At 41.3% G+C, this 25,630-nt stretch overlaps 1 protein-coding gene across 8 annotated transcripts in view; it reads left to right on the plus strand.

Moving 5' to 3' along the window:
- The window catches only part of LOC147309435 (DENN domain-containing protein 5B-like), an 82,383-nt gene that overhangs the window by 21,560 nt on the left and 35,193 nt on the right, over positions 1–25,630 (plus strand). For 7 of the 8 annotated variants that reach the window (XM_086269017.1, XM_086269010.1, XM_086269012.1 and 4 more), the window contains exons 2-4: positions 13,006–13,065; positions 20,199–20,308; positions 24,716–25,400. In XM_086269017.1, the coding sequence (XP_086125143.1) occupies positions 13,006–13,065; positions 20,199–20,308; positions 24,716–25,400 (855 nt within the window). The remainder of the gene's footprint in view (positions 1–13,005; positions 13,066–20,198; positions 20,309–24,715; positions 25,401–25,630) is intronic. The other variant, XM_086269013.1, reaches the window with a different exon arrangement.

Below are 25,630 nucleotides of genomic sequence, written 5' to 3' on the forward strand. Positions count from 1 at the left end.
CTTTGGGGTTGGAAGTCCTTGTGGAAGAGTGAATTGGCTGTTTGTTTGTCGATTAATGAAAATTCTTGTGATACTTGTCAGGAGAAGATAAGATAAAGAAGCATTTAATTGTCCCACAGGGGAATATTCACACTATTCCAGCAGCAAAGTGGAAAGAGCAGGAATAAATAGATGCAGCATAACCTAAAATGTACACTATACAAGGTAGAAGAAATATATTTTAAATAAATGTATCTGTATGTATGCACAGTGCTCAGGAACAAGGAACACACCAAGTCAATTAAACTTGATCTGATCAATAAAACAGATGCACCCACCCCCCTCAGTTCTTTTTACTTTTTCTAATAATATTAATTAAATTATCAATGTTATCAGTTTTGAAGTAAAGGCAGTGATTGGCTTGGTCTTTCACAGTCGTTATGCTAAAATTAAAAAAATAAAGACTAACTTATACCACACTTTATTCATTTTTCCATGATGCCTTTCTTCTGCAGTGATTAAATTATTTATATGTTTTAGGCGATGTGCTGTTGAACCCCTTTTTTATTGGCATGTTCTAAGGTATATTTTATTTTCATCATCTGTACATTACCACTGTATGTTTGGGGGCGCCAGGTCCGTCCAGCGTCCTCCAACTTACCACGAGGTAGTGATCGGCTCACAGCTCAGCTCCTCCCTTCACCCACGTATCCAGAACATGCAGCCATGTGATAACCTCATAAATCGTTGGGGTTTTTAAATGTTAGGTTTTACGCATGACGAGTCTAGCCAATGTACTGTGTTTGAGTTCCTATGCAACTCTCATCAGTCTCATTAATATATAACCTGGACAATAAAGGTCCAACAACTGATGCTTGTAAAATCTCAGTTTTATTTTTCACAAAAGGGAAAAAACAACAAAAATCGACTAATCATGAAGAGATTTTTTAAAACTCCTTTTTTGTGTTTACGTGTGGACGAGGAATAGAGTTTGTCACGCAACGTCAGAGGTATGTGCCTGTTTTCACGTCACGCTGTGGCCACGTTATTGTTTACATGAGATGAACTGCAGAATGGCAGATAGAAACAAAATCCTGTTAATCTGACTGTCTGCAGGTTTTACACGCTTACATATACAAATGCAGTTACTGTCCCTCCATTTACAAAGGCAGAGGCGTCACGGGGTGATTATTTTACGTGTAGTTGTTTCTTTCCTGTGTAATAATATTTAACATTGCTGTCAGTACATTTTTCAAAAAATGCCTCTCTGTGCAAAATAGGTTCAAAAACATAAACAGCTGTGGGATCCTGTTAGTCCGTGATTTGAACCGGGGGAACAAATCGCTGCAGGATCAGCCTGATGTTATTTGTATCCAGCTGTAACTTTACTGTATAAAGAGCTAACATCTCCAAAATGTCAGGAGCAGTTAGTCATTGCAAGAAGTGTTTGTGAACTAAAAATCAAGAATGTGGGATCCTGTTTGTCCGTGATTTGGAGAGCCCAGCGCTGCTCCCGACGAAGGGAAAACCAATCCTGCAGGGAGACCTACCTCGGCACTTGTGCAGGTGAAGCCAAAGGGAAGATTTGCTTCACCATATTTTCTAGTCTTTGGCTTAGAATGAAGTTGGTTTGGAAACATATTCAGCGACGCTTCATCTCCTGCTTTGCGTTTGTGTGAGAGCCCCGTCAAAAACCTGTCCATGATGCTAGCAGTGACCAAGCGTTCCTTTTTCTTTTTTTTTCCTTTTTCATACCGCGCCCCCCCTGCAATGGCTCTGCGCCCCTCTTAGGGGGCGGGCCCCACACTTTGGGAAGCTCTGACTTAACCTGAGGGGGGGGGGTGTGACAACAGAGTTATCAGTGGATAATGAAAACGTCTGGTTGGGACTTAGGTCAAAAATGACTGAGTAAATGAGCGAGTATAATGACTATACTCGCACTTAGAATGACCAAAGTTGGACTTGATATTTTATTTAGCATGGCCCATAATGAGAGCAAATGAAGTCATCAAGTGTTTGGTTTGGGCTGAGGACTGTTTCCTAGACTTCTTGCAGCCACAAGTGGTTGCTTTGTTTGCAGTTTATGGCTCTCAGTATTCAGGACGGAGCAGAACAACAGTCAGATTAAGCTGAATTAGTTCACAGTCAGGCTTTTAAGTCATAGTCAGAACTGAGGCTTGTTAATCCTCTGCATCAATCTCACAGAGGTGGTTGACCGACTAATGCAAATGCATCTTTTTGCTGTGTATTCAGCTGTGGGAAGATTTTTTTATGTTTTTTTAAGAAATCTTGTTATTTTTAGGGCAAAGTTGTTTTTATGAACCTCTGTTCACTATGTAAATATAATCCACATATACACAACCCACTGTATATTACCTTAGCTCTGCAGTTTTAGCACTTTTTAATTGTTGCTGTATTTACTCTGTGTGTCTCTGAACGTTTCTGTATGAAGGGAACCTGGGACACGAGCTGAGGGGAGCGAACAGAAACAAACAGAAAGAGGTGCCATGATGTAATAAAGAGATAATGCCAGCAAGCACTGTGTATGTGGTTTTCCTGTCACACGGCAGAAGAAGAACAGTTCACTCCACTTCTTACTACCTAATGATTGAACTAAGTGACGCCTGATTTTTACAGAATGACTGGACAGACTTTCGGTTCAGGCCTTGTGATCTCAGCATGCAAAGGGGAAAAGAAAATGCAAAATGATGACGACATGGCTTTTTGTGGACAGGCCACACTTGTAAATAACTATACAATGAAATCTTTTTAGTGGATGTGTGTATGCATTAGCACTAAATTCATGCTTTTTGTGTGTGTGTGTGTGGGGGGGGGGGGGTGTAATGTGTGTAATGTCACAACAATGTCACACAATTAAAATAACTTTTCATTATCATTTACATATATACCTGTAAAGTGTGCAAGCTGCATTCTGTTCATGTCTCTTTCACGTTGCTTCTCTATTTTTGTGGGCGATGTCGCTGGTTTTTAGAGCTTCATTAGGAAGGACCTGTTTCACTGTTTGGTTGCCACACTTTGTACCTAAGGTAGAAGGTTGCACCTTTTTTTTTTACATTTTTTTTGTAAAAAGACTTTACAGTTTGCTTGCTTTGCAACATTTTCTACTAAAAATAACCAAAGACTGACAAAAACAAGTAGTCTATGATCTCGACACAGTATTCACGTGTAGCATTGTTGTTACATTACAATTCTACAAAGAGATAACGTCCTACAGTTGTCATAAAATCCAAACAGTTCATGCTTTGTTTTAAAGATATGATCGATGAAAAGCAGATTACTCTGACTCTATAATCAAAGTTGATCATTAAGGCAACAGTTCAGCACTACAACTTCAGGAAGAAACAGACACAGGAGTAGTACTTGCACATGTGTTGTATCAGTAAAAGCAGACAAGTATCAGAATAGACAGGACAGTGACGGAGAAGGAAGCTGCAGCGGTGCACACTAATGCATGTTCTAGAGTTACATAATACTGATGGGGACGTGTAACTGTGCATCTGTGTCACTGATTGGCTGATGCACAGTTACAGATCATGCTCCAGCAGTAAGATCAGATAAGAGTATGGTGTTGTAGAGAGAACAGCAAATGCACATAGCGTGAACTTCAGTCTAGGGCTGCTCGATTATGGCAAAAATGATAATCACGATTATTTTCACTGAAATTGAGATCTCGATTATTTGACGATATTTATTTAAAAATAGTCACTGTCCTCTCCAAATAACTTCTGCTTAGCTTTCTGAGCTTCCCTCGAGTCCTCTTAATCAGCGGTCCCCAACCCCCGGGCCTCGAACCGGTACCGGTCCGTGAGTTGTTTGGTACCGGGCCGCGAGAGTTGAGGCTCAGGTGTGAAATGTATAGTTTTCAGGGTGTTTATCGGTTTTCAGCGTTATTTTGTTATCATTTTTATCGTTAACTCAGTTTTCCTGGGTCTTTTCAGTGTGTTATGAATAAATCTTCTTTTTTTCGTTACCAGTACTAGTTTTATTTTGTTGTATTTATCTGCGACACCTTAAAGGCCGGTCCGTGAAAATATTGTCGGGCATAAACCGGTCCGTGGTGCAAAAAAGGTTGGGGACCGCTGCTCTTAATTGTTGTGACACGTGTTCGAAATGCAGAGAGGTGCGCTCGATTTGCCACACGGAGCAGCGCGAGAGTAAAGCAAGAGGGAGGGGCTAATAATCGGCTCAGTCATTTTTAATGATCGTTGAAAGCCCAGATCGTAATCGAGATTAAAATTCGATTAATTGAGCAGCCCTACTTCAGTCTATTGTAGCACGTGAGCAGCTAAAGGTCATTGAAAAGTTTTTAAAATTTTGAATTTAAAACAAAGAAAATGAAAAAAATGTTAGTTGCACATAGTATGTAAAAACAAACAAACAAGACTGTTTTTGTATGAGTGTTTTTGTGCGACTCTCTCATCCACATTCAATCACATCAATCTAACACGCTAACCAAACAGCCTAGTTCAGGGGTGTCCAAACTTCTTGCAAAGAGGGCCAAATTTTATGAAGTGAAGATGCCCGGGGGCCAATGGTTCCTTTTGACATTTTTTTCCATAACAAAGTTACGTGAAAACGTAATGAAGAACAATTTTAATAGTCATTACCTTTATTTTTAAAATGGAAATGTACCTAAATAAAAGCCACTCAGGCAAGCATGAACAACTCTAAAGACACAATTCTGCCTTTCATTTATATCTGGAGAGTCAGATAACATTGAACAAACTGTATAGAATACCCTAAATTTCCATGAGTTTGCAATATCGTTGCCTCATGAACATTTTAAACAGGAGTTATAAGTAATGAAAAGTGGTCTGTTATCAATAAAGTTTAAAAAAAAGTGAATTTTGCTCTTGACTTTTACAAGATCTTTCCAGAAGTTTTTCACATCAGATCTTTCAAATCTTCACAGGAAGATTACACAACTGGGAAGTTCACTTGCCACAAGAAATAAACACACATGTAAATATACACAATATGTACAAACAAACAAACAAAATACATTTTCCTTTTGTGAATTGCATTAGTGTGCTTTATTCTTTTTACTGTTCAGGAACACATGACTAATGCAGGGATGTCACTCCTGCTCTTCTGCGTGTTTTAGTTCTGTTTCTGGTTTGCAGTTGAATCAAATAATGGCTCATCAGCACATCTCCTCATTTACCAAAGTTCTGCACAGGCCTGAGACATCATTTGATTCAGCTGTGCTAAACCAGAAAGAGACCCAAAACATGCAGGATAGCAGCTCTCCAGTAATTTGGACATCCCTGCTCTAATGAGAGGGGTGATACTGAGATCGAGATTTTAGTAAAGCGATCAGGTCTGGTTTGAGGGCAGTGGTTGAGATGCACAAAATATCAAGCAGGTGGGAGTCACTCATCCTGGATCTCAATTTCATGACAGAGAATGTTTGCTCACACAAGTATTGGAACCAAATAAGCTCAGCTTTTTCTTAGCAAGTGATCGCACTTCAGGAAACCTGTCTTTGTCCAGCTGCCAATAAAAGTCAACAAGAGAAGACTGCCGGTGTTTTCCGCGGCACTCATCGTCACACTGCAGCTCAATGAGCTCCAGCTGAAGCTGCAGAGGAGCATCATCAGGGTCCACGGAGAAGGGAGATGAGAAAAGCAGCATGTCTTTTTCAAAAACTGCAAAGTCCTGAAAGCGTTTGTTAAATTCCCCAGAAAGAGACGCGATAGCTGTTGCGTAACTCTTCACGTGGACATTAATGTCCTCTGGGAAACTGTCAATAACGTCTTTCAAAGCTGGGAAGTGTGCGGTACAGGGCTCTGTTAGGGACACGTGTCTTTGGAAAAGTTACAGTTTGGGTCCAAAGGCCTTGATGTGAGCGTATAGTTGGCTCCCCACTGCGTCTTTTCCTTGAAGATTAACATTCAGCGCATTCAGATGCTTCGTAACGTCGACCAGAAAAGCCAGATTTGCCAGCCATACAGGATCAGACAGTTCTTCCATTGGTTGTCTCGTCTCATCCAAAAACTGTCTAATTTCGCTGTAGTGCAGACCACCTCACATCGTTGTGATAAATTACGTCACCGTATTCAGCCTGGATGTCATGCAGAATCTGCTGAAACTGTCGGTGGTACGGAGCTTTAGAGCGAATACAGTTGATTGTCTTTGCTACTGGTTTCATAACATCATCAAATTTGAGATGTTTGGCACAGAGAGCCTGCTGATGAATGATACAGTCAAGTCTAACAGTGTTACCTGCTTCCTTACTGACTTCATTGCAGATCAGTGTGGACAGTCCGCTTCGCTCACCAGCCACGGCAGGTGCACCATCAGTAATGATCCCAGAAACTTCACTCCATGGTAGCTTCGTATCATCAACAGCTTCGCAAACAGAAATGAATAAATCCATTCCTCTGGTTTGACCCTTAAGGCTTTTGAGATCCAGCAGCTCCTCTGTCACGTTCATCTTGTCGTCGACTCCTCGTAAAAGAATCAGCAGTTGCGCGGTGTCAGATGCATCGGTGCTTTCATCACAGGCTAATGAAAAATATCAACTCCACTCCTCTGTCCCGCAGCTGTCTGTGAATGTCTGAAGCAAACATTCAGAAATTCTTGCTTCTTCTCGGGGCAAATGTTCTCCACCATTTTCATGACACAGTCTTTGACAAACGTACCTTCAGTGAAAGCTTTGCCATGTTTAGCTGTTAACATAGCCACTTCGTAGCTGGCTTTCGTGATATTTTCATGTGTCTCACAGGCCCGCGTAAAAAATCACTGTTGCAAAGCCAGAGCAGCTTGGAGTTGCTTCACTTTTTCAGCGCGCTCACTCCCTGTTAGCTTGTTATATGTTGCAGCAAGTTTAGTCTCATAGTGTCTCCTAATGTTGAAATCCTTAAACAAGGCACCAGTCTCTTTACAAATAAGACAAACACAACTGCCTCGAATTTTAAGTTAAAAAAAAGCAGAGCAGAGAAGGGCGGACTCGCAGCTCAGGTGCAGGTAGCAGAAAAAATGTGCTGCCACCATGTGGTGAAAAAGGGAATTGCATTTTTAAAGTCATGAAGAAAGTGAGCCATAAATAATACGTGGCGACCGTGGCTCAGGGGGTTGGGAAGCGTATCTGTAACCGGAAGGTCGCCGGTTTGATCCCCGGGCTCTCTGTCCTGGTCGTTGTGTCCTTGGGCAAGACACTTTACCCTACTGGTGTTGGCCAGAGGGGCAGATGGCACGATATGGCAGCCTCGCTTCTGTCAGTCTGCCCCAGGGCAGCTGTGGCTACAACTGTAGCTGCCTCCACCAGTGTGTGAATGTGAGAGTGAATGAATAGTGGCATTGTAAAGCGCTTTGGGTGCCTAGAAAAGCGCTATATAAATCCAATCCATTATTATTATTAATCACAACAGCTATGTATTATCACAAAGCAGCAGAACAGAAGCAATTAAATTAGATGCCTAAATTATTACTAAAACTAAATTACATTTTAGTCAAAAGACTATGACTAAAAGAAAATCAAAGTTTGCTGTCTTCTAGCATGCCTTCTTAAATCTCTGCTGCTTTTTTAAAGACGTTTTTGGCGTTAAAGTTTTGCCGTTAAACACAACATTAATAAACCAGTTTGCACAATTCAGTTCTCCTCCTGATATTTTGGCTTGCTAAAGGAGTCCCCATATCTGCAAACTTGTCACTACACTCACTGTAAATACCAACAGCACTTTTTTCCCCAACAAATAATTTGCACTGACACAACATTCTAGCAGATCTACTAAGGTTGGAAATTATATTGGATCACAGATTAGAGGAGGCACTTTTGTAAATTAGCTAAGTTATTATGAATTAGCTCATCTACAAAGTTAACACAAAACAACAGATTAAAACTGACATCAACTAGGCCAGGCATGTCCAAAGTCCGGCCCGCGGGCCGTCAGATTTCACATGGCCCGCAGCTTCAGTCTAATTATGTATTGATAAAGCGCTTTACAATGAGCTTGAGGGTCCTGTGCAGTATCTTAGCTGTTCCCAGGACTGCGCTCTTCTGGACAGAGATCTCCGATGTTATTCCCGGGATCTGCTGGAGCCACTCGCCTAGCTTGGGAGTCACCGCACCTAGTGCTCCGATTACCACGGGGACCACCGTTACCTTCACCCTCCACATCCTCTCGAGCTCTTCTCTGAGCCCTTGGTATTTCTCCAGCTTCTCGTGTTCCTTCTTCCTGATATTGCTGTCATTGGGAACCGCTACATCGATCACTACGGCCGTCTTCTTCTGTTTGTCTACCACCACTATGTCCGGTTGGTTAGCCACCACCATTTTGTCCGTCTGTATCTGGAAGTCCCACAGGATCTTAGCTCGGTCATTCTCCACCACCCTTGGGGGCATCTCCCATTTTGACCTCGGGACTTCCAGGTTATACTCGGCACAGATGTTCCTGTACACTATGCCGGCCACTTGGTTATGGCGTTCCATGTATGCCTTGCCTGCTAGCATCTTGCACCCTGCTGTTATGTGCTGGATTGTCTCTGGGGCATCTTTACACAGCCTGCACCTGGGGTCTTGCCTGGTGTGATAGACCCCAGCCTCTATGGATCTTGTACTCAGAGCTTGTTCTTGTGCTGCCATGATTAGTGCCTCTGTGCTGTCTTTCAGTCCAGCTTTGTCCAGCCACTGGTAGGATTTCTGGATATCAGCCACCTCCTCTATCTGCCGGTGGTACATACCGTGCAGGGGCCTGTCCTTCCATGATGGTTCCTCGTTTCCCTCCTCTTTCTTGGGTTTCTGCTGCCTGAGGTGTGTATGTATATATATATATATATATATATATATATATATATATATATATATATATATATATATATATATATATATATATATATATATTAGGGGTGCAACAATACACAAAATTCACGGTTCGGTTCGATACTTTGGTGTCACGGTTCGATATTTTTTCGATACAAAAAAAATGTTCATGCCTTTTTAATTTGTCATTTATTAAATTTTCACGGCACATTCCGCACCACATCTCTGTGCGTTCATCATTTGTTTGAAGCCAGCTCACCTCCTGCAACTACTTTTCCGAGAATACGTGCTTCTTTTGTGGTTCGGAAGCAATTTTTTGATTGATGTTTTGTTTCCTGTTTTGTTTCCGTTACAATATTATACATTAAAGTATAATATTGTAACGGAAACAAAACATTAATCAAAAAATTGTTGAAACACAAATTACAACATTGTATAAAAATTACAATCAACTCAAATACTTGGTTCTAATTGAACAGAAATTTCTATGAACTTGTAAGAACTGTGTAGGACATGAATCAGTCTGTGTCAGATCCTGAATTTGAAATTTCCACTGAAGTCACGGGTAAGAGGCAAGTGGAACTAAGATCGAGGCCGTTTGCTTTTTAAAGTTTGCAAAGACTGCTAAATTGTGCCAGTGGTAGTTCACTCTTTGCAACATAGTAGCTGTTTTAAACTGATTTTTCAGGTTTATTTTTAGTATGTTATTTGCAATTGGTGTTTGTTCTGGAAAAGATATTGCAGACTGAACAATAATGCGTTTCTTGCATTTCTCATGGGGGCCTTTCTTAAAATGACTGGTCCCAGTAACAAAGGCGCTTGTCGACTCAGAAATCGAGAGAAAACCAACAACACACCCGGCAGAACATTATGTTATTTACACGGGTGCACATAAGTGGTCCGCATGTGCGCATTCACTGTCAAAATAAAAGACGCACCAGATAAGAAGTTGCAACGCGCGTTTGCGTCCATATAAAAAGCTGTTTTTGTCTGCTAGAGTGGGATTTTCACGGCACATTCCGCACCACATCTCTGTGCGTTCATCATTTGTTTGAAGCCAGCTCACCTCCTGCAACCACTTTTCCGAGAACACGTGCTTCTTTTGTGGTTCGGACTCCTTCTGACATTTCTTTGGAGGTGGAGGAACATCACAGTAATTGCTTAAAGGAGCTTCTTCGACATCTTTAAGAGTTCTAAACAAATGTCTGTCCTCCTCCTGAAAATCTTATGTATGCAAACACGCGTTGCAACTTCTTATCTAGTGCCCGTTTTTTATTTTGACAGCGAATGCGCACCTGCGGACCACTTATGTGCAGCCCTGGTTATTTCGCTTGTCATATTGCAGCCACAGAAATTCTTTTGTCCATGAAACCATAAAGCTGCACTTTCTTTTTGCCTTATAGTCTGATTTGTCATAACTTTTCCGTTTTGTGGTAAGTTTTTCTTTGGCTGTCACTTCTTCACCCTGACCCGTCTTATTTGGCTCAGCAGAACTAAAATATTGTGGCGAGCTCAGACAAGGAGGAGACGGAGGTATCGTTTGGTCTTGCTTCCCGTGAGCTAGCCAAGGAGCACAGCCCTTTATTGACATCTGCAGAAGAACACTGCCGCTAGCTAACTGCTCAGCGCGGCAACAGCACAGCAACAACAACAACAACAACACACAGGGCGCCCTCTGACCCCGGAAGGACACACCGTCGCAGCGAGAGGGCGTCACCCGTCACTATGGCAACATAAACAAAACATAACTGTACAAACAGAACCCCGAACAGCCCTGATCCGCTACAATATATATCCTGCTGCTTTTACACACTCACTCACATAAGCTCAGTGATTCTCTGCACGATCAACCTCTCACATGTTTAAGCTGCGGGAGATTTCACTTGTCATGTTTGCATAGTAAGCTAACGATTAATAAGACGATGTCAGAGGAATTGGTGCACAAATTATCATCACTCACCAATCAGTGCTGTCGCTCTCTATACACAGTTCGCGTGATTGCAAAGTGAAAGCAAAAAACAAGCGCAAATTCAAACGCGATTTCAATATGTCACATATTGACAGTGACTCACCGATGCCAATGACATAATTACCCAGCTACATTTCTGAAAGAATGCAAAAGCATTGACATAGATTTTTCCTTCCTACAATAGCCCAACGGGCAGGGTAGCCCGTCTGAAAAAAAATCGCTAGCTCTGGGACGTCGGGCTAACGATTTTGCGAGCCCTGTATCTGATTGAGGAATCACTCATCTTTGGAAAAGAGAGTTTATTACAGAGAAATGCCTCTTTCCAAAATAAAAGCTATACTATCCGCTTCTTCTGGGCTATATTCTCAGCAGCATAAGGAGAATCACGTGCTAACAGCTGTCTAAATGACTCGGCTAAAGTTAGTAGCATGCTTGTTGTTTTTGTCTTTGCACTAGGATGATGTAAATGTGCAGTCATATTCGTTGTGTTCCCACTAGTGCTTTCAGGTTAATCTCGTTGAAATGACCTTAACGCCACAACACGGCAAATCTCCGTTAACGAGCTACCGCCGATCGCCCTGTGCATGGGGCTAGACGGCCAACACGTTAACAAGCTAACTGCGCTAACACACTAGTTCCCACCCATGTAATTGAGCATTGCATGGCACATCCAACATACTGTTTTACTTTAGTCCATGACTCGCTTACCTTCAGGGTCATACGTCACATGAAAACCAAAATAATTCCAAACGCCAGATCTGAATGAGAGTGGGGGAGGTCCATGTTGCAAGGAGAGCTTAACTTCTGTCTTGCTAGCTTGCCCTGCGCTCTTCCTTCTGACGATGCTGTCTGTGTTGAGCGCTCAGTGGATCTGCGCTCGACAGTGCAGCCTAGGCGGAGTAGTCGAACACAGATTCACTGAGCGCTCAGCACAGACAGAAGGAAAGTTGATAAAATAAATTACAAATGTTGTATTGTTCGATACATATGCGTACCGAACCGAAAGCACTGTATCGAACGGTTCAATATCGATACGAATATCGTTGCACCCCTAATATATATATATATATATATATATATATATATATATATATATATATGTATATATGTATATATATATTTTTTTTTTTTTATTGAGCGTCAAGAATGTAATTCAAAGATATACGTGTAACAAAGTCACAATGCTCCTTTTTATATATGTACCCCACCCAAAGAACATACACAATCCAGAGAGACAGAAAAATAAAGAAATAAAGAAAGAAAATAAATTTAAATGAGGTACATCAACATTCACCATATATAAAGATGTGCACTTAAAAGGCAATAGTTTGCACAAAATTAATCACCTTCACAACAATAAGGGTATACGGTAGCTGCCAAGTGAGTATCAGATGGGAATGGTTTTAATTTTCTCTAAATGTTTTAGCAAAGTATCCCAAACGGCAAAGAATCTCTCGTTCGAGCCCTTGAGAGTATACTTTATTTTCTCCAGCTGTATAAATTGTGTCAGGTCACTGAACCACAGAGCCGTCTGTGTTGGGTGGCTTTTGTGACTTCCAATGCAATAATATCCTTCAGCGCGCAAGCAGTGTAGTCAAAGTGATTATGTTTTTGTAGCTTTTCCTTAATGTTCTATGTCCTCTATCTGTAGCACCAAATATACCCATAACTGAAATAAATTACTGCGACACTTTTTGTGAATCAACAACAACTAACCACGTCTATCGGCGCTACTTCACTCTTTAGAATTCTTGGGAAAAACACTTAAACAGACAGTCACTTTTATACGCTGTCAAATTTACATTACAGATATGAACTGTCATCTCTGTGGTCTCTTCTATGTGAAAATGGTAAAGTTATTTGACTGCAATATAAATATGGTACACTTGCTGCTTCTGTAGTTGTGTTTTGGATATGCTGCTTGGTTTGACTCCAAAGAATGTGTTACTCACTTGCCCTGAACCTCGAGTTTCACCGACAGCTTCAAAAAGAGGTCACTAACATGAATCTAAGCATTTTAGTTGAATCTCTTGTTTCTGTTTTGTAATGTTCGAGTCCTTATTAGGAAAAAAGTGTCGTTTTACAATGTTACCGCTTCCATTTGAAGCATGTGTGTTGCATCCTTAATGGCATGCTATCATCTATTGTGTCATGTTCATGCTTACCTCATTTTCATGCATTTAATTTGCTTTTCTGTGTCCATTTATTATGACATTGCGCTCTTTTTCTGTGTTTTTTGCTCCATGTCTTGCTGCATGTGGTTCACCTCTAGCTTTGCACCGGTGGCTAGAAGCAGACCGCCAAGGCAGGGATCCAGATACTGCATCTGCAGGTAAAACACACTGCCTGTACTCCTCGATTCTGAGCTTACACTTCACATTATTTTCCTGCAAGCCAGCTTTGTTCTCACTCAACTGCTCTCTAAGTGTGTGTGATGTCAACCTTTACATATAGTCAGTGGTCCGTAGGTGCGCATGCGCTGTCAAAATAAAAGACGCGCACCAGATAAGAAGTTGCAACGCGCGTTTGCATACATACGATTTTCTGGAGGAGGACAGACATTTGTTTAGAGCTCTTAAAGATGTCGAAGAAGCTCCTTTACTTTGGTGTTCCTCCACCTCCAAAGAAACGTCAGGAGGAGTCCGAACTGCAAAAGAAGCACGTATTCTTGGAAAAGTGGTTGCAGGAGGTGAGCTGGCTTCAAACAAATGCCAGCGGACCACTTATGTGCACCCCTGCATGTAGTATTAATTTTCAGCAACTTCCTTATGAGGAAAATAAACTGGACTGTTGTATATTAAAATAAATATTTTATATAAATATATTTAGATAAACTAGGTGTGGGTGATATAGCCTCAAAATTATATGTTTTTAAAAATTGTTAATTTCAGTGATTGCAGGCAGCAGCATTTATTGATGTCATCAATCAGCTATTTTCCAAAGAGCTCACTGATGACAGATTATCTAATATGAAGTATGAACTGATTACCAAACAGTGCCAGCGGCAGAGTATACGCCGTGACATGGGATAAGTCAAAATAGCCTAGGTTCTGTTTTCCATCGAAATGTTTAAATAAAACTATGACATTACTGCTTAACACTTTAGTTTAACAAAAACAAGAACTAAAGTACCCTTACTGTGTAACTTTGGGAGCCTGCACGATATTGTCACATAGGAAATTAGAGAACAAATAAATTAGAGAATAAATAAGTAAATTTAAACTAATTAGAAATTTGAAAAAGAATCTTGCTGGTATGTTGTATCTTGGGTCAAGTTTTTAACCACTTGTTTAAAGCCCTGCTTTTTCATGCAGTTGCACCAGTAATTTCCATCCAAGCAGCTTGTTTCTACCTTTAGTTCAAACAGATTTGTAGCATATTTTGCAAAGTAATGTTCTTTGTTTGCAGTCTGATTTTTTTGCAGCTCCCAAAAAATTACGTGTGAGATGAGATGACACTTGTTTTGTATTATTGTATATGTTCTTCATATAATGCTGTGATCCAAACAGTCCCTTTCACCAGTTTACTACCTTTACTCATGGAATGAAAACTCAGTATAGCAAGTTCCACTTATTATACCAGTTGTTACTTATCAGCAATATTATGCTAACAGCGTTAGCTATAAAACCTGTTTGCATGTTTGAATTGGTCTTTCTGCACATCTGTTCATACTTCACTGTGTTTCCTGAATTATGATGAGTTTCTCTTTGCAATTAAACACATCTGAATAGAACTAAGAAAATGTGTTTATTATGTAAACCATATTCATGATTATGTCCATTAAATCTTTTCACAGTTTTAGTTTTAGGTTAATATTATTTACCAGCTTTAGGGAGTTTAAAGGCCAGCATGAAATTCTCCACATAGCACAGGGCGCATCGTACCACATATTTAGCTTCAAATTAAACTTTTGGCCCTTTTGGGGATAGAGAAATCATGTCAGTCCCTATCTGTTTGTGTTAGGCCAACATTCCTGTGCTTTGTAGTAGGGCTGCTCAATTAATCGAATTTTAATCACGATTACGATCTGGGCTTTCAACGATCATTAAAAATGACTGAGCCGATTATTAGCCCCTCCCTCATTTATCCGCGACACCTTAAAGGCCGGTCCGTGAAAATATTGTCGGGCATAAACCTGTCCGTGGCGCAAAAAAGGTTGGAGACCGCTGATTAAGAGGACCCGAGGGAAGCTCGGAAAGCTAAGCAGAAGTTATTTGGAGAGTGACTGCCGTTGGTTGAAAAGAGAGTTTAAAAAAAAAAAAAAACTTCAGTGGTGTTGCACATTATTTTATATTATTTTTTAAAGTCATTGTTAACCCTTTAAAGCCGGTCAGAGCAGCACGCTCCGTTTTGTGTAACTATTTTTAAATCCCTGTAGAACCTGAACCGTGTAAGCTAGCGCAATAATTTGTTTTGCATATGAAACCGGAGGAGTTGTACTTACATCTGATGCCATCAGCTTGTCCTCGGTCACGGTTTCCTTCCACATATAGCTTTGCAAAAACTGCATAAAAAGCTCTTGCAGGAACAAAAGCATAATATTCCAGAAACACGCTTCGCCGTTCCTATCAGCTGTTCATAACACTTCCCACAGTGAAATGATGCACATGCTGTTTTCTTTGCAAATTTGCATCATAGGATTGTTTTTTGTTTTTCCTGCAGTATATAAAAATTGCTGTATCTCCAAAATAAAACTATGAAGACACTCAAAATAAATTTCCTGTGGTGGGAAACTATTTTTTGCAACTTTATTGTATTTAAAGTTTTGAGGGATAAGCCTCTTAAATTTCTCCAAGTAGAAATATATGTAAACAAAACAAAAGCGATTTTCAATTTTTTTTGTAGTTTATTGCACTTTTTTGCAATTTATGTAATTACTATGGACTTAATGCATACATATTATTAAAATATGGGCTATAACAGTTGTATTGATGTATAGCAACTTGAAATGCTCCCACAAATGGCACTACAGCATGTAAAAAAAATAATATAAGCTCTGGTGGACTTGGTTCTATAGTAGGTCTTAAAGGGTTATATAAATATCGTCAAATAATCGTGATCTCAATTTCAGTGAAAATAATCGTGATTATCATTTTTGCCATAATCGAGCAGCCCTACTTTGTAGATCCCCGTGGATCACCTCACCACCTCCATGTGGATTACAGTCTTCAATCCATTTCATCCTCTTAGCCAGTCGCTGTCTCTCATTTCCTGTCTGCATTCTACAACTGACAATGCTGAATGTAGGTCAGCTTATTTGAACTTGTTATCCAAATCAGTCCCTCTTGTCTTCATGACTAAAGCGAGTTATTGTTTTGGGGTTTTTTTTAGTTATTGTGCTTATGCCTGACTTCTCTTCTCTTCTGCCTTAGAGTTGACAGCCTTATAGTAAAGCAGTTATCTCCTGGGGTAGACAGTCAAATGTCTATAGCACAGGTGTCGAGGGCCGGTGTCCTGCAGGTTTTAAATGAGTCCTTGATCCAACACAGCTGATTTAAATGGCTAAATTACCTCCTCAATATGTCCTGAAGTTCTCCAGAGGCCTGGTAATGAACTAATCACTTGATTCAGGTGTGTTGACCCAGGGTGAGATCTAAAACCTGCAGGACAGCGGCCCTCGAGGCCTGGAGTTCCCTACCCCTGGTCTATAGGTATGAGAGAGCAGAATGGGCCAGTTTTTTCCAAGTTTCTCTCCTTTGTATATTAGATGTTGCTTTAGTGATTGTTGTAAATGTTATCCCTGATGCACAATAGCGAGTATATTGCAGTATTGCAGTACCCATGAGAGCACTCTTAAATGCGTTGGCTTCAGGCTTGATGGTGCCCTTCACATCTGGTGAAGGGCACCATCAAGCAGAAGAAAGAGTCCTATCGGGCTTGGTTAGCTTGTAAGATTTTGGAGGCAGCTGGCAGGCTCCTGCAGTCCAAGTGGAACACAGCTCAGGCAGTCACTGGAAAAAAACTTGGGTGTAGGAAGACTTTGTTATGGGAAAAGAAAAAGACTTTGATCTGTCTCAAAGCAATTTTGGCAAACAGTCGGGTGACTTGGGAGAGGAAAACGGCGCTCTATTTACATGGTACATGGCGTGAGGTGCTACTGACCTCAAATGAGGATATAGTCGAGCCTCCTTAATCCAATTGAAATGTCTTCTATAGAAAAAGCAGAGTCTGGGTGGTCACTAGACAGCTTGTTGGTGGTAGGGTCCCTGGGGTGAGGTAGCCATGGTCTTTAAGGCCCTGGATGTTGTAGGGCTGTTTTGGTTGACATGCCTCTGCAGTGTCACCTGGAAACGTGGGGCAGTGCCTCTGGACTGACAGACTGGGATGTTGGGTCCCATCTTTAAGCAGTGAGACTGGAGACAGTGCTCTCAGGTGCAGCCTCAATGGGATGGTCTACATCAGGCTAAAGGAAAGAAGAGTCTATCTGTTAGTCGAATTAGGATTCAGGCAGAAAAACACAGTTTTCGTCCTGGTCACAGAATGCTGGACCAGCTCTTTATCCTCTTGAGGATATTGAAATGTGTGTGGAAACAAGGTGACCGGTCTACATGTATGTTATGGACTTGGAGAAGACATTCGAGCATGTCCCTCTGAGCATTCTGTCTGAGATGCTTCAGGAGTATGGAGTGTCCGGCCTGTTGCTACGAACCTTTCAGTCCTTGCACAGCTATTGAACTTGGTTCACACTGCGAGTCAGACTCATTCCTGGTGGGTAGTAGACTCCACCTTCTTATCAAAATTGTTATGGACAGAATTTCTAGACAAAGCCAAGTGAGTATGAAGCAGCATCAGTAAGAATTGGCACCTCCAAGTTTGAGACTATGGTTCAACCAGAAAAGAGTTAAGTGCCCACTCTGGATAAAGGACAAGTTGCTGCCTCAACTGGTATCTTAGAGTCTTGTTGGGCATTTGACAGTGATGACCCCTGGGGACCTCCTGAGTGAGGTGTGCCAGGCATATCCTACTGGGATGAGTAAAAATCACCAGTATTGGTTTGGCTTAGAAGAAAAGGTTTGATTTTGGAGGAAGTGTGGACATACCTGGTGATTGGGGATAGGGAGTAAGGGCTAAGGGCTTCTATTAGAGTAGAGTAACATTGACGCAGAGCTCCTGCCAAGAGCAGTTGAGGTCTCCCAACTGGAAGCAGTGGTAAAAGAGACACTTCTTTTGTTAACTTAATAAAAACAGGGATGTATGCATGTGAAGACTGGGATGCACAGAAGTGCTCACTAATAAACTCCTTTGTTACCCAGGAGGTGTCCAGGCATTGACAAAACAGTGTTCACCTGTCCCTTTAGCCTTTCCCAGTTCAAAGTTATGCCTTCAAAATGAGGAACGAGCCAGCTAGTTTCCAGAGGCTGATGGAGATAACATTGGGTGATCTCAGAGGTTGGACCTGCTTTTTGTACTTGGATGATTTTTTGATCTATTCTCCAACCAGAGAACAGCATTTTTTCATCTTTGGGCTATATTAGACAAATTAAGGCAGACAAAACTCACTGTTAAGATGAAAAAAGCCAGCTATTAGAAATGGCAGGCTGGTATCACAGGTTTGGTATCTCTCAGATTGCTGAGCCACTGAAGTGAAAAGGACCCAAAGTCCATTGGACTCCAGAATGTCAGCATTCCTTTGATGTCTGATATCTCAGGCCATCCCAACCCTGACCTAACCTTTGTGGTGTATACAGATCCCAGTGATGTTGGACTTGGAGTTGTGTTTGTGCAAACAAAGTAGATTATGCAGAGAAATTCTGGCCTATGGCCTGCATTTATTCCACTACAGAAAACGAGTGCTAACTGTAGTGTGGCCATTCAAGAAATGGAGATACCTGATCACTCCTCCTTGGTTTGGGTGTTCAAAACCTAAAAGGGATCTGCACAGTCACTTGCTGGATCCTGTATCTGCAGAAGTTCACCTTTACAGGTGAGTACAGTAAAATATAACACTGCTAAATGCTTTATCCAGAGCCCCTAGTGACCCTGCCAGCAATGAAACCCAGGTTGCCAGCATATTATCTGTTAAAGGGGAACCTCGCAAGCACATTTCATTATCAGATGAGGACATATGGAGAGCCAACCAGAATGATGCAAAAATACAAAAGATTTACCATGCTAAAATAGATGATGGGAATCTCACTGTGACTGAGGCTACCAAGTTCACCATCCTGGAAGACAAGGTCTACAGAGTCTTACAGCTTCAGGTTTGCATACCAGATTGTCTCTGGGAAACCCTTCTACAGTTGTTAGTTGATGACCCTACATTTGGCCACTTTGGCAGATACAAAGCCTAATAAAGGGTGCAAACATTGGTATACTGGCCAGGAATAGGTTTGGATTCGAAAAAGTATGTACAAAAGTCTCATGTCAGCCAGAAATAGAAGCCAGAAACCCGTAAGGTGGTGGGAAAACTGCTACAAATCCTAGTGACGAGGCCCTGGGAGATGTTTGAAGAATTCCCTTGGATGACTGACTAAACGTTTCTCCCAGTGAAAACGCTACATCCAGATAAACTGAATCAACCTTTTAGGATTTTGATTTCCTTCTTTTGGGTTCTCTTCGTGGATTAAAAACCCAAAGTGGGGTATTTTACATTCTATGATGTAGACTTGAATTGACAGAGGATAACCAAAATATAGAGATTTTTTTTCTTTGTGAATGAACTGAGTTAACTGGAACTGGGCTCAGCTAGCCAGAATTGAGAACAGTTATTTCTATTTGAGGTTTTTCATATATTGTTTTCCTTTATGAACCACTTGAGTGGTGTTGTTTTTTCTATTATATAGTATTTAATAATCTCTTTGAAAACATCTTTGATTGCATCTTCAGGAAAGCTCACTGCAGAGCTTCCAGGTGCACAAGTGTGAACTTGGTGTTATCTGCTTTGCAGTTCAGTCGCTCACAGAGATATTCTGTCCATTTGGTTTACTGAGCCAGTGCTACTGATTCTGCTAAGCTTTATGTTCTACTTCTGTATCTCATGTCCAACATAATTGGAACTGTGTCAGGACCACTTTTCAAACTAGGGTTGATATTTTATTTGGAGTAATGTGTTTGTAAAATCATATGCCTATTTTCTGGAACCTCCCAAAACCTTCTTGCAAATTCTAAAGAGGGGAAAGAACCCATCTCTGCGTTTTCACCTGCATACATGACAAGCACACCAGACAAGCATCGAGTTTAGCAGCAATAGCCCTCACAGAACAAAGTAGGCATTAATATAACAGATATGGCATTGCTTAAGTCAGAAAAAGCATGGGGAAGCATCCTACAGAGTCACCAGCAAACAGTATCCTGCTATTTGTGAACAGCACGCCAAACGGGTATCCGTTTAGCTAAAACTGAGGTGGGCTGGCATTGAGCTCAGCTGATCTGGAGCATGACTCTGCAGCTTCAGGCCCAAGTTGTTTGATTTTTTGTTTGTTGATGCATTATTACCTTTTTATTTTCCCTTTCTCATTTGTCCAGGTGAAAACTTTGAGCAGAGTCCCCTGAAGAGGACATTCAAGTCCAAAGTTCTGGCACGTTATCCAGAAAATGTGGAGTGGAACCCATTCGACCAGGATGCTGTTAACATGGTATGTGGACTGTGATTTCTGGAGAAATGATAGGCAGAGGATAAAGGAGGCTATGGATTCTATCAAAATTACGGCGGGAAGAGCCCAATGGGATCATTTCTAGAGGAAATGGGGCAGATTAGTGGTTTTGGCCAGAGGCAGAGGAAGAAGCTTTTGAGGCTTTGATTTAAAACACAGTTGGGCCTCAAGGAATTGTGGGTAACAAAGCAATTAATACAAATCCCCTCCAAAAAGTTTTACATTTAAAGCTGTACTGACAGTGGCAGAGTTATGGTTTTGATTTAGGTCTTTTAAAATCTTGTCAAGAGAAGAGTTCCACACTGCCAAACAGTATTTGGGATAGAGATACCAGACATATACAGCGGGGAAAATAAGTATTTGACACATCAGCATTTTTATCAGTAAGGGGATTTCCAAGTGGACCATTGACACAACATTTCCACCAGATGTTGCCATCAAGCCAAATATTGACGTCATACAAACAAATCAGAACATATAAGTATACAAGTTAAACCACAATAAATAAAGTGAAATGACACAGGGAATAAGTATTGAATACATGGAGATAACAAGGGGCAAAATGACATAGAAAGCCAGGAGATCACCTGAAATCTGTCAGTATTGATAGAGAAATCCTGTCCCCTATCAGTACTAATTGATATCAGCTGCTTTAGTCCTAATTGATGGCCTATAAAGGCTTCTCATTACCCAGAAGGCACACAGGAAAGACTTCATGATGGGTAAAAGCAAAGAACTCTCTCAAGATCTTCGTAATCTTATCGTTGAAAAGCATTTTGATGGGAATGGTTATAGGTGCATTTCCAGAATGCTGAATGTTCCTGTGAGCACTGTGGGGGCCATTATCCGGAAATGGAAAGTGCATCAGTTCACCATAAACCTGCCACGATCAGGTGCTCCACGCAAGATCCCTGTCCGAGGAGTCCAAAGAATAATCAGGAGGGTTCTCCAAGAGCCAAGAACCACTCGGACAGAACTTCAGGAAGACCTTGCATCAGCAGGTACTGTTGTTTCAAAGAAAACTATAAGCAATGCACTGAACCGCCATGGCATCCATGCACGCTCACCACGCAAGACTCCATTGCTGAACAAAAAGCATGTCAAGGCTCGGTTAAAATTTGCGCAACAGCATTTGGAGAAGCCTGTGGATTATTGGACGACTATAGTATGGTCAGATGAAAGCAAAATTGAACTTTTTGGCAGTCATTCTACACACCATGTTTGGAGAAGAAATGGCACTGCTCACCACCCCAAGAACACCATACCAACAGTCAAGTTTGGGGGTGGAAGCATCATGGTTTGGGGCTGCTTTTCAGCAAGGGGTACTGGCAGACTTCATATTATTGAAGGCAGGATGAATGGAGAGATGTACCGGGACATTCTGGATAAAAATCTGCTGCCATCTACCAGGAAGCTAAAAATGAAAAGAGGGTGGACATTTCAGCAAGACAATGATCCCAAACACAAGGCCAAGGAAACAATGAAGTGGTTTCAAAGAAAGAAAATCAAGTTGCTTGAATGGCCCAGTCAATCACCTGACCTAAATCCCATAGAAAATCTATGGAGAGAACTGAAGATTAAAGTTCATAAAAGAGGCCCAAGGAACCTTCAAGATTTAAAGACCGTTTGTGTGGAAGAATGGGCCAGAATCACTCCTGAGCAATGCAGACGACTGGTCTATCCATACAAGAGGCGTCTAGAAGCTGTAATCACCAACAAAGGCTTTTCTACAAAGTATTGAATAAAGTGTGTTCAATACTTATTCCCTGTGTCATTTCACTTTATTTATTATGGTTTAACTTGTATACTTATATGTTCTGATTTGATTGTATGACTTCAATATTTGGCTTGATGGCAACATCTGGTGGAAATGTTGTGTCAATGGTCCACTTGGAAATCCCCTTACTGATAAAAATGCTGATGTGTCAAATACTTATTTTCCCCGCTGTATGAACAGATACGAATCACATGTAGATGAAGAAATAATAGATTTTTAAGTTTAGACATCTAGGAAGATCTATAGCAACACAACAGTTAAAAGGGACAGGCTATGTACTGAATATATAGCTTTACATTCTACCTGTGGCAAAGGTGATGCGCACACATGCAAATATGTGCCTTAAAGGGAGTTTCTACTCTGCAAATAAAATATTTTTAAAGTGCTTTCATATAAATAAATTACTAAGTAGTGTAATCAGCTGCCTTTCGAGTGAATCTCTCATTTTATATGCTAAAGTAAACTTGATGATGGCAGTCCCTGCTCTGCTCTGAAGCATAGGTGAGCCCAACGTACTGGGCCGTCAGCTAGTTCTCCACCTGCTGCGAGCAGAAGAAATCCTACCATCTCCAACTGTAGTCCTAGACAGCAGAGATGGACCACATGTGACAGCAGGACAGGAATGAAGGAGACATGACCAGCACAGTGTTCGTGATGGAAACAAAGGCGTGTACTCTCCGTGTGGATAAAGAGTACACACCTTGTTTTCCACCTCACCCAGCACCACATCTTTTAAATAATTCAGCCGCGCATCTCTCCTTACATTGACATGGAAACAGTCCATTATGCAGCAGTGCAGCAGCTGAAACCTGATGATGCCATGTCAAGGGCATTTAATGACAGAAATATCATTCTTTCTTTTCCCATGTTTTCTGATCATTACAGCTCTTTAAATCATTATCATTATAGCCTTAAATCTCCTCTTCTACCTACATACCTCCATCATCTCTTCATCTTATTACCGTCTCACCGTCTGTGGAATCTAATCTCCTCCTCTTTAGGTTTCTGCTGGGAGGGAAAATCATATATTTGTAAATGGCAGGGAGGTTTGCCCACTTCTTATGGATATGGTCCTGTCAGTAAAGAGAATAAATACAACCAAATGAGTATTAGCCCATGTTCTGCAGGCACAGAAATCGCACACTTTTCAAAACTTTACATTACACTAATATATATACTAGTATACATATATACTGATATACTAGTGTATATATTCCCATTCTTGCTCTTTAAGTTAAACCACATTTTACATACTAGATCTCTGATGTGTTGCAGTCTGTGAGCAGCAGTTTTCCTGTACCATAAACAATAAACCATGCACATAGGTTGAACTGCTGCTGTCCTCATTTCTTTTTCACATCAGTATTATAAACAGGAAGACATTTAAATTTGGTTGTTTTGTCCTTTAACTGCTACATCGTGGAGCTCATAAGTATATTGGCTCCTACATGAACAGCCACCCTGCACCGGTATCTCCTGTGTTGCTCCTCACTCACGTAGTTAGATGATTGTTACTGCTTCCTGGTTCATTCTGCAGGCTTGTACTGAAGCCTGGTTAATGCTTATTTGAGACAAGACTTGCCAGATGTCATCATTTATATCATTATCTTTCATTGCTGACTGAACTGCTCATTAAGAGCCATGGATAATCCAATCAGGCCTAAATATTTGTTTAGATGCCCGTCAGCACAGAGCACAATAAGGAAGAGAATTCAAAATGTCAACAAATCGTCAAAACAATTATTGTGGATAACAGTTTGTGTGCATGTACACATGCATGGACATGGTGACTTGAGACTTGTCTCCACAGTGTGTCCTTCGTCTCAGCAGCCAAGTAAACCTGATGATGGCAGTAACTGATAGAGTTTGGCTGTGAAAGCAACAAGTGATCAAGTAATCATATGACACGTGATTGCTATAGAGAGTTAGCAAATTTATTTAATAATTAATCTTCTCCTCATTTCTTGAAAATAGTGGATGTGTGGTATAAGACGCCATGAAAGACTTCCTCAGTGCCGTAGTTAACATATTCAGGTATTTTGTTTTGTCACAGCAACAAACAAATGAGTTCAATAAGGACAGATCATTAGAAAGAATCACAGAATACTCTGATGGTCTGTCTCGGCAAAACAGAACCCCAGCTGTAAAAAGGATTAGGTGAGGACCCCCTGGAGCCTAGACACCGTTGGTGGAGATGAAGGTGGCTTGAATGGAGCTTGAGTGATGAGATGGAGAGGTGGTGGGTTGCACAAAGACGCAGTGAGAGTACGTGGCATGAATGGAAGTGATGAAGCTCAGATTTAGCCGGCAGCACCTTGGAGCGGACAAATGTGAGGCCATAGATCTTCCTTATTGAACTCATTATAACAATAAAATGGAAAACAAAAGCATAAAACCGCAGAAATTCAAATTTGAGAATGGTCATGCAGAGAATCGCTGCCTTTTTCTTGTAAGATTTTCAGCTGTAGAATTAAATGTAAGAACCATTTTTACCGGTGTTTGAAAATCCTACGAGATCTGGAAAAGTGAAAGATTATGGACACATAAAAAGATTCCAGCGTGAGTGAATCAGAACTGACGCGATGACTTCTGTTTGCCCTTTCTCTCCGCAGCTCTGTATGCCCAAAGGTTTGTCATTCAGGACACAGGCAGACCAGCGCGAGCCTCAGTTCCACTCCTTCATCATCACCAAGGAGGATGGATCTCGAACATATGGTTTCGTTCACACCTTTTATGAGGAGGTGACCAGCCCACAGATCTGCTCTGCCATGCAGACTCTCTACCAGATGCACAATGCCGAGCAAACAAATGCCGCTTCTTCCTCCTCCTCTTCTTCCTCCAGCATGGACTCACTAGCCAGCAGTTTAGATGATGGTTACTCCCCCACCTCATCATCCTCATCATCTTTATCTCGTGCAGCGGGGAGCTATGACTCGTCACGGGACACGCTCTATGTGTCCAAAGCCTTGTGTCTGATCACGCCTATGCCCTTCATGCACGCCTGCCGGCGCTTCCTTGCACAGATGCACTCTGCTGTCATAGCTGCAACCGCACCCCCCTTGCCACTGGAGAGCTACGTTTACAACATCCTGTACGAGGTGCCGCTGCCTGCTCTGGGGCGTTCACTCAAATTCCACGGCATATACGAATCCATTGTCTGCCAAAGGCCGGGACCAGGAGAGCTTCCCCTGGCCGACTTCCCCCTGGCAGAGGCCTTTTCTCTGCTAGGCGTGGAAAACCTGGTCCAGGTGTTCACCTGCACCTTGCTGGAGATGCAGATTCTGCTGTACTCACAGGGTAAGTACATTCTACACATGCTGTTGGATTTCTGGTGCTATTACACTTTGAATTGGTTCTGCATACAGAATACAAACAGGCTGTGTCACCTATACCACACATTGTTAGATAGTTCCATTAACCTATTCTCTAAACATGCTTCCAACATGGTTTCAATGGACATTTTAACATGTTATAGGACCTGGAGAGTCATTGATAAGTTAAATGTCCAGTCATTAGCTTCAGTTTAC

This window comes from Aulonocara sp. 'chitande type north' Nkhata Bay, linkage group LG17 (assembly GCF_057382095.1).
Source record: "Aulonocara sp. 'chitande type north' Nkhata Bay isolate Kocher_YH1m ecotype deep benthic linkage group LG17, A_spYH_male_GT1.1, whole genome shotgun sequence".
Taxonomy (NCBI): domain Eukaryota; kingdom Metazoa; phylum Chordata; class Actinopteri; order Cichliformes; family Cichlidae; genus Aulonocara; species Aulonocara sp. 'chitande type north' Nkhata Bay.